The sequence below is a fragment of the Petromyzon marinus genome, unplaced genomic scaffold, assembly GCF_048934315.1.
Source record: "Petromyzon marinus isolate PM22_M1 ecotype Great Lakes invasive population unplaced genomic scaffold, UKy_Petmar_22M1.pri1.0 PM_Scaffold_490, whole genome shotgun sequence".
Taxonomy (NCBI): Eukaryota; Metazoa; Chordata; class Hyperoartia; order Petromyzontiformes; family Petromyzontidae; genus Petromyzon; species Petromyzon marinus.
In genome coordinates, this window is record NW_027423491.1 from 52501 (window position 1) to 62500 (window position 10000).

At 50.7% G+C, this 10000-nt stretch overlaps 1 protein-coding gene across 1 annotated transcript in view; it reads right to left on the reverse strand.

Annotated features, from left to right (window-relative positions):
- LOC142923411 (mitofusin-2-like) overlaps positions 1-10000 on the reverse strand; it is a gene marked incomplete at its 3' end in the record, with an annotated part of 59500 nt that overhangs the window by 48252 nt on the left and 1248 nt on the right. The window contains exon 2 of the mRNA XM_076064496.1: positions 9639-9763. Within this exon, the coding sequence (XP_075920611.1) occupies positions 9639-9763 (125 nt within the window). The remainder of the gene's footprint in view (positions 1-9638; positions 9764-10000) is intronic.

Here is a 10000-nt window from a genome sequence, read left to right on the forward strand (position 1 = left end):
ACTGAGTGAGTGAGTGACTGAGTGAGTGGTGAGTGACTGAGTGAGTGACTGAGTGAGTGACTGAGTGACTGAGTGACTGAGTGAGTGACTGAGTGAGTGACTGAGTGAGTGACTGAGTGAGTGGTGAGTGAGTGACTGAGTGAGTGACTGAGTGAGTGAGTGACTGAGTGAGTGACTGAGTGAGTGACTGAGTGACTGAGTGAGTGGTGAGTGACTGAGTGAGTGAGTGAGTGGTGAGTGACTGAGTGAGTGAGTGAATGAGTGAGTGACTGATTGACTGAGTGAGTGAGTGAGTGGTGAGTGAGTGACTGAGTGAGTGGTGAGTGACTGAGTGACTGAGTGAGTGAGTGAGTGACTGAGTGACTGAGTGAGTGAGTGACTGAGTGAGTGACTGAGTGACTGAGTGAGTGAGTGAGTGGTGAGTGAGTGACTGAGTGACTGAGTGAGTGAGTGACTGAGTGACTGAGTGAGTGACTGAGTGACTGAGTGAGTGAGTGAGTGGTGAGTGAGTGACTGAGTGACTGAGTGAGTGAGTGACTGAGTGAGTGACTGAGTGAGTGAGTGAGTGGTGAGTGAGTGACTGAGTGACTGAGTGAGTGGTGAGTGAGTGACTGAGTGAGTGACTGAGTGAGTGAGTGTGTGAGTGACTGAGTGAGTGACTGAGTGAGTGACTGAGTGAGTGAGTGTGTGAGTGACTGAGTGAGTGACTGAGTGAGTGACTGACTGAGTGACTGAGTGACTGACTGAGTGAGTGACTGAGTGACTAAGTGGGTGAGTGAGTGAGTGGTGAGTGACTGAGTGAGTGAGTGAGTGGTGAGTGACTGAGTGAGTGAGTGAGTGACTGAGTGAGTGACTGAGTGAGTGACTGAGTGACTGAGTGAGTGACTGAGTGAGTGACTGAGTGAGTGACTGAGTGAGTGACTGAGTGAGTGAGTGAGTGACTGAGTGACTGACTGACTGAGTGAGTAACTGAGTGAGTAACTGAGTGAGTGACTGAGTGACTGAGTGAGTGACTGAGTGAGTGGGTGAGTGACTGAGTGAGTAACTGAGTGAGTGACTGAGTGAGTGACTGAGTGACTGACTGAGTGAGTGACTGAGTGAGTGACTGAGTGAGTGACTGAGTGAGTAACTGAGTGAGTAACTGAGTGAGTGACTGAGTGACTGACTGAGTGACTGACTGAATGAGTGACTGAGTGAGTGACTGAGTGAGTGACTGAGTGAGTGACTGAGTGAGTGACTGAGTGAGTGACTGAGTGAATGACTGAGTGACTGAGTGAGTGACTGACTGAGTGAGTAACTGAGTGACTGACTGAGTGAGTGACTGAGTGAGTGACTGAGTGAGTGACTGAGTGAGTGAGTGACTGAGTGAGTGACTGAGTGACTGACTGACTGAGTGACTGACTGACTGAGTGAGTGACTGACTGAGTGACTGAGCGAGTGACTGAGCGAGTGACTGAGTGAGTGACTGAGTGACTGACTGAGTGAGTGACTGAGTGACTGACTGAGTGAGTGACTGAGTGAGTGACTGAGTGAGTGACTGAGTGACTGACTGAGTGAGTGACTGAGTGAGTGACTGAGTGAGTGACTGAGTGACTGAGTGAGTGACTGAGTGAGTGACTGAGTGACTGAGTGAGTGACTGACTGAGTGAGTAACTGAGTGAGTGACTGAGTGAGTGACTGAGTGAGTGACTGAGTGAGTGACTGAGTGAGTGACTGAGTGACTGAGTGAGTGACTGACTGAGTGAGTAACTGAGTGACTGACTGAGTGAGTGACTGAGTGAGTGACTGACTGACTGAGTGACTGACTGACTGAGTGAGTGACTGACTGAGTGACTGAGTGAGTGACTGAGTGAGTGACTGAGTGACTGACTGAGTGAGTGAGTGAGTGACTGAGTGAGTGACTGAGTGAGTGACTGAGTGACTGAGTGAGTGAGTGACTGAGTGAGTGAGTGACTGAGTGAGTGACTGAGTGACTGAGTGAGTGACTGAGTGAGTGAGTGACTGACTGAGTGAGTGACTGGGTGAGTGAGTGACTGAGTGAGTGACTGAGTGAGTGACTGAGTGAGTGACTGAGTGACTGAGTGAGTGACTGAGTGAGTGACTGAGTGACTGAGTGAGTGAGTGAGTGACTGAGTGAGTGACTGAGTGACTGAGTGAGTGACTGAGTGACTGAGTGACTGAGTGAGTGAGTGAGTGAGTGACTGAGTGACTGAGTGAGTGACTGAGTGAGTGACTGAGTGACTGAGTGAGTGAGTGACTGAGTGAGTGAGTGAGTGACTGAGTGAGTGACTGAGTGACTGACTGACTGAGTGACTTACTGAGTGAGTGACTGACTGAGTGACTGAGTGAGTGACTGAGTGAGTGACTGAGTGACTGACTGAGTGAGTGACTGAGTGAGTGACTGAGTGACAGACTGAGTGAGTGACTGAGTGAGTGACTGAGTGAGTGACTGAGTGAGTGACTGAGTGACTGAGTGAGTGAGTGACTGAGTGAGTGACTGAGTGAGTGACTGAGTGACTGAGTGAGTGACTGAGTGAGTGACTGACTGAGTGAGTGACTGGGTGAGTGAGTGACTGAGTGAGTGACTGAGTGAGTGACTGAGTGAGTGACTGACTGAGTGACTGAGTGACTGAGTGAGTGAGTGACTGAGTGAGTGAGTGACTGAGTGAGTGAGTGAGTGACTGAGTGAGTGAGTGAGTGAGTGACTGAGTGAGTGACTGAGTGAGTGACTGAGTGACTGAGTGAGTGACTGAGTGAGTGAGTGACTGAGTGAGTGACTGAGTGAGTGACTGAGTGACTGAGTGAGTGACTGACTGAGTGAGTGACTGAGTGAGTGACTGAGTGACTGAGTGAGTGACTGAGTGACTGAGTGAGTGACTGAGTGAGTGACTGAGTGAGTGAGTGACTGAGTGAGTGACTGAGTGACTGACTGACTGAGTGACTGGCTGACTGAGTGAGTGACTGACTGAGTGACTGAGTGAGTGACTGAGTGAGTGACTGAGTGACTGACTGAGTGAGTGACTGAGTGAGTGACTGAGTGACTGACTGAGTGAGTGACTGAGTGAGTGACTGAGTGAGTGACTGAGTGACTGAGTGAGTGAGTGACTGAGTGAGTGAGTGAGTGACTGAGTGAGTGACTGAGTGACTGAGTGAGTGACTGAGTGAGTGAGTGACTGGGTGAGTGAGTGACTGAGTGAGTGACTGAGTGAGTGACTGACTGAGTGACTGAGTCACTGAGTGGGTGAGTGACTGAGTGACTGAGTGAGTGGTGAGTGACTGAGTGAGTGAGTGAGTGGTGAGTGACTGAGTGAGTGAGTGACTGAGTGAGTGACTGAGTGACTGAGTGAGTGAGTGAGTGGTGAGTGAGTGACTGAGTGAGTGGTGAGTGACTGAGTGACTGAGTGAGTGACTGAGTGACTGAGTGAGTGAGTGACTGAGTGAGTGACTGAGTGACTGAGTGAGTGAGTGAGTGGTGAGTGAGTGACTGAGTGACTGAGTGAGTGAGTGAGTGAGTGACTGAGTGACTGAGTGAGTGACTGAGTGACTGAGTGAGTGAGTGAGTGGTGAGTGAGTGACTGAGTGACTGAGTGAGTGAGTGACTGAGTGAGTGACTGAGTGAGTGAGTGAGTGGTGAGTGAGTGACTGAGTGACTGAGTGAGTGGTGAGTGAGTGACTGAGTGAGTGACTGAGTGAGTGAGTGTGTGAGTGACTGAGTGAGTGACTGAGTGAGTGACTGAGTGAGTGAGTGTGTGAGTGACTGAGTGAGTGACTGAGTGAGTGACTGACTGAGTGACTGACTGAGTGAGTGACTGAGTGACTAAGTGGGTGAGTGAGTGAGTGGTGAGTGACTGAGTGAGTGAGTGAGTGGTGAGTGACTGAGTGAGTGAGTGAGTGACTGAGTGAGTGACTGAGTGAGTGACTGAGTGACTGAGTGAGTGACTGAGTGAGTGACTGAGTGAGTGAGTGAGTGACTGAGTGACTGACTGACTGAGTGAGTAACTGAGTGAGTAACTGAGTGAGTGACTGAGTGACTGAGTGAGTGACTGAGTGAGTGGGTGAGTGACTGAGTGAGTAACTGAGTGAGTGACTGAGTGAGTGACTGAGTGACTGACTGAGTGAGTGACTGAGTGAGTGACTGAGTGAGTAACTGAGTGAGTAACTGAGTGAGTGACTGAGTGAGTGACTGAGTGACTGACTGAGTGACTGACTGAATGAGTGACTGAGTGAGTGACTGAGTGAGTGACTGAGTGAGTGACTGAGTGACTGAGTGACTGAGTGAGTGACTGAGTGAGTGACTGAGTGAATGACTGAGTGACTGAGTGAGTGACTGACTGAGTGAGTAACTGAGTGACTGACTGAGTGAGTGACTGAGTGAGTGACTGAGTGAGTGACTGAGTGAGTGAGTGACTGAGTGAGTGACTGAGTGACTGACTGACTGAGTGACTGACTGACTGAGTGACTGAGCGAGTGACTGAGTGAGTGACTGAGTGACTGACTGAGTGAGTGACTGAGTGAGTGACTGAGTGACTGACTGAGTGAGTGACTGAGTGAGTGACTGAGTGAGTGACTGAGTGACTGACTGAGTGAGTGACTGAGTGAGTGACTGAGTGAGTGACTGAGTGACTGAGTGAGTGACTGAGTGACTGAGTGAGTGACTGACTGAGTGAGTAACTGAGTGACTGACTGAGTGAGTGACTGAGTGAGTGACTGAGTGAGTGACTGAGTGAGTGAGTGACTGAGTGAGTGACTGAGTGACTGACTGAGTGACTGACTGACTGAGTGAGTGACTGACTGAGTGACTGAGTGACTGAGTGAGTGACTGAGTGAGTGACTGAGTGACTGACTGAGTGAGTGAGTGAGTGACTGAGTGAGTGACTGAGTGAGTGACTGAGTGACTGAGTGAGTGAGTGACTGAGTGAGTGAGTGAGTGACTGAGTGAGTGACTGAGTGACTGAGTGAGTGACTGAGTGAGTGAGTGACTGACTGAGTGAGTGACTGGGTGAGTGAGTGACTGAGTGAGTGAGTGAGTGACTGAGTGAGTGACTGAGTGACTGACTGACTGAGTGACTGGCTGACTGAGTGAGTGAGTGACTGACTGAGTGACTGAGTGAGTGACTGAGTGAGTGACTGAGTGAGTGACTGAGTGAGTGACTGAGTGAGTGACTGAGTGAGTGACTGAGTGACTGAGTGAGTGAGTGACTGAGTGAGTGAGTGAGTGACTGAGTGAGTGACTGAGTGACTGAGTGAGTGACTGAGTGAGTGAGTGACTGACTGAGTGAGTGACTGGGTGAGTGAGTGACTGAGTGAGTGACTGAGTGAGTGACTGACTGAGTGACTGAGTGACTGAGTGGGTGAGTGACTGAGTGAGTGATTGACTGAGTGAGTGACTGAATGACTGAGTGACTGAGTGACTGAGTGAGTGACTGAGTGACTGAGTGAGTGACTGAGTGAGTGAGTGAGTGACTGAGTGACTGAGTGAGTGACTGAGTGAGTGACTGAGTGAGTGACTGACTGAGTGACTGAGTGAGTGACTGAGTGACTGAGTGACTGAGTGAGTGACTGAGTGAGTGACTGAGTGACTGAGTGAGTGAGTGACTGAGTGAGTAACTGAGTGAGTGACTGAGTGAGTGACTGAGTGAGTGACTGAGTGAGTGACTGAGTGAGTGACTGAGTGACTGAGTGAGTGACTGACTGAGTGAGTAACTGAGTGACTGACTGAGTGAGTGACTGAGTGAGTGACTGACTGACTGAGTGACTGACTGACTGAGTGAGTGACTGACTGAGTGACTGAGTGAGTGACTGAGTGAGTGACTGAGTGACTGACTGAGTGAGTGAGTGAGTGACTGAGTGAGTGACTGAGTGAGTGACTGAGTGACTGAGTGAGTGAGTGACTGAGTGAGTGAGTGACTGAGTGAGTGACTGAGTGACTGAGTGAGTGACTGAGTGAGTGAGTGACTGACTGAGTGAGTGACTGGGTGAGTGAGTGACTGAGTGAGTGACTGAGTGAGTGACTGAGTGAGTGACTGAGTGACTGAGTGAGTGACTGAGTGAGTGACTGAGTGACTGAGTGAGTGAGTGAGTGACTGAGTGAGTGACTGAGTGACTGAGTGAGTGACTGAGTGACTGAGTGACTGAGTGAGTGAGTGAGTGAGTGACTGAGTGACTGAGTGAGTGACTGAGTGAGTGACTGAGTGACTGAGTGAGTGAGTGACTGAGTGAGTGAGTGAGTGACTGAGTGAGTGACTGAGTGACTGACTGACTGAGTGACTTACTGAGTGAGTGACTGACTGAGTGACTGAGTGAGTGACTGAGTGAGTGACTGAGTGACTGACTGAGTGAGTGACTGAGTGAGTGACTGAGTGACAGACTGAGTGAGTGACTGAGTGAGTGACTGAGTGAGTGACTGAGTGACTGAGTGAGTGAGTGACTGAGTGAGTGACTGAGTGAGTGACTGAGTGACTGAGTGAGTGACTGAGTGAGTGACTGACTGAGTGAGTGACTGGGTGAGTGAGTGACTGAGTGAGTGACTGAGTGAGTGACTGAGTGAGTGACTGACTGAGTGACTGAGTGACTGAGTGAGTGAGTGACTGAGTGAGTGAGTGACTGAGTGAGTGAGTGAGTGACTGAGTGAGTGAGTGAGTGAGTGACTGAGTGAGTGACTGAGTGAGTGACTGAGTGACTGAGTGAGTGACTGAGTGAGTGAGTGACTGAGTGAGTGACTGAGTGAGTGACTGAGTGACTGAGTGAGTGACTGAGTGACTGAGTGAGTGACTGAGTGAGTGACTGAGTGAGTGAGTGACTGAGTGAGTGACTGAGTGACTGACTGACTGAGTGACTGGCTGACTGAGTGAGTGACTGACTGAGTGACTGAGTGAGTGACTGAGTGAGTGACTGAGTGACTGACTGAGTGAGTGACTGAGTGAGTGACTGAGTGACTGACTGAGTGAGTGACTGAGTGAGTGACTGAGTGAGTGACTGAGTGACTGAGTGAGTGAGTGAGTGACTGAGTGAGTGAGTGAGTGACTGAGTGAGTGACTGAGTGACTGAGTGAGTGACTGAGTGAGTGAGTGACTGGGTGAGTGAGTGACTGAGTGAGTGACTGAGTGAGTGACTGACTGAGTGACTGAGTCACTGAGTGGGTGAGTGACTGAGTGACTGAGTGAGTGGTGAGTGACTGAGTGAGTGAGTGAGTGGTGAGTGACTGAGTGAGTGAGTGACTGAGTGAGTGACTGAGTGACTGAGTGAGTGAGTGAGTGGTGAGTGAGTGACTGAGTGAGTGGTGAGTGACTGAGTGACTGAGTGAGTGACTGAGTGACTGAGTGAGTGAGTGACTGAGTGAGTGACTGAGTGACTGAGTGAGTGAGTGAGTGGTGAGTGAGTGACTGAGTGACTGAGTGAGTGAGTGAGTGACTGAGTGACTGAGTGAGTGACTGAGTGACTGAGTGAGTGAGTGAGTGGTGAGTGAGTGACTGAGTGACTGAGTGAGTGAGTGACTGAGTGAGTGACTGAGTGAGTGAGTGAGTGGTGAGTGAGTGACTGAGTGACTGAGTGAGTGGTGAGTGAGTGACTGAGTGAGTGACTGAGTGAGTGAGTGTGTGAGTGACTGAGTGAGTGACTGAGTGAGTGACTGAGTGAGTGAGTGTGTGAGTGACTGAGTGAGTGACTGAGTGAGTGACTGACTGAGTGACTGACTGAGTGAGTGACTGAGTGACTAAGTGGGTGAGTGAGTGAGTGGTGAGTGACTGAGTGAGTGAGTGAGTGGTGAGTGACTGAGTGAGTGAGTGAGTGACTGAGTGAGTGACTGAGTGAGTGACTGAGTGACTGAGTGAGTGACTGAGTGAGTGACTGAGTGAGTGAGTGAGTGACTGAGTGAGTGACTGAGTGACTGACTGACTGAGTGAGTAACTGAGTGAGTAACTGAGTGAGTGACTGAGTGACTGAGTGAGTGACTGAGTGAGTGGGTGAGTGACTGAGTGAGTAACTGAGTGAGTGACTGAGTGAGTGACTGAGTGACTGACTGAGTGAGTGACTGAGTGAGTGACTGAGTGAGTAACTGAGTGAGTAACTGAGTGAGTGACTGAGTGAGTGACTGAGTGACTGACTGAGTGACTGACTGAATGAGTGACTGAGTGAGTGACTGAGTGAGTGACTGAGTGAGTGACTGAGTGACTGAGTGACTGAGTGAGTGACTGAGTGAGTGACTGAGTGAATGACTGAGTGACTGAGTGAGTGACTGACTGAGTGAGTAACTGAGTGACTGACTGAGTGAGTGACTGAGTGAGTGACTGAGTGAGTGACTGAGTGAGTGAGTGACTGAGTGAGTGACTGAGTGACTGACTGACTGAGTGACTGACTGACTGAGTGAGTGACTGACTGAGTGACTGAGCGAGTGACTGAGTGAGTGACTGAGTGACTGACTGAGTGAGTGACTGAGTGAGTGACTGAGTGACTGACTGAGTGAGTGACTGAGTGAGTGACTGAGTGAGTGACTGAGTGACTGACTGAGTGAGTGACTGAGTGAGTGACTGAGTGAGTGACTGAGTGAGTGACTGAGTGAGTGACTGAGTGAGTGACTGACTGAGTGACTGAGTGACTGACTGAGTGAGTGAGTGACTGAGTGAGTGGTGAGTGAGTGACTGACTGAGTGACTGAGTGACTGACTGAGTGAGTGAGTGACTGAGTGACTGAGTGAGTGACTGAGTGACTGAGTGAGTGAGTGACTGAGTGAGTGACTGAGTGAGTGACTGAGTGAGTGAGTGAGTGACTGAGTGAGTGACTTAGTGAGTGACTGAGTGACTGAGTGACTGAGTGAGTGAGTGACTGAGTGAGTGACTGAGTGACTGAGTGAGTGAGTGACTGAGTGAGTGACTGAGTGAGTGACTGAGTGACTTAGTGAGTGACTGAGTGAGTGACTGAGTGACTGAGTGAGTGACTGAGTGAGTGAGTGACTGAGTGAGTGAGTGGGTGACTGAGTGACTGAGTGACTGAGTGAGTGACTGAGTGACTGACTGAGTGACTGAGTGACTGAGTGAGTGACTGAGTGACTGAGTGAGTGACTGAGTGACTGAGTGAGTGAGTGACTGAGTGACTGACTGAGTGAGTGACTGAGAGAGTGACTGAGTGAGTGACTGAGTGACTGACTGAGTGACTGAGTGACTGAGTGACTGACTGAGTGAGTGACTGAGTGACTGAGAGAGTGACTGAGTGAGTGACTGAGTGAGTGACTGAGTGACTGACTGAGTGACTGACTGAGTGAGTGACTGAGTGAGTGACTGAGTGAGTGAGTGACTGACTGAGTGAGTGAGTGACTGAGTGAGTGACTGAGTGACTGAGTGAGTGACTGAGTGAGTGACTGAGTGACTGACTGAGTGACTGACTGAGTGACTGACTGAGTGAGTGACTTAGTGAGTGACTGAGTGACTGACTGAGTGAGTGACTTAGTGAGTGACTGAGTGACTGACTGAGTGAGTGACTTAGTGAGTGACTGAGTGACTGAGTGGGCAGCGTTTGTACAGTACGCGTGCTGCACACTGTATGCCCGGATCGCCGAGTGTACAGTGCGTGTACAGTGCACGTACAGTGCGTGTACAGTGCGTGTACAGTGCGTGTACAGTGCGGGGGGGGGGGGGACACTCCACCTGTCCAGCAGGACGACGTCATCACGGAGCAGTGTGCAGCGAGACTTGGGCCAGAAGACCCGAACCTCAGAGCCAGCGTCCAGACGCTCGTCCTGGTGCAGAGCGTGGGCCAGCTGGTTCACCGTCTACACTCACGCACGGGGAGACACGGGGAGACGCGGGGAGACATTGAGAGACATGGGGAGACACGGGGAGACACGGGGAGACGCGGGGAGACGCAGGGAGACACGGGGAGACACGGGGAGACATTGAGAGACACGGGGAGACAGGGGAGACGCGGGGAGACACGGGGAGACATTGAGAGACACGGGGAGACACGGGGAGACGGGGAGACACGGGGAGACACGGGGAGACACGGGGAG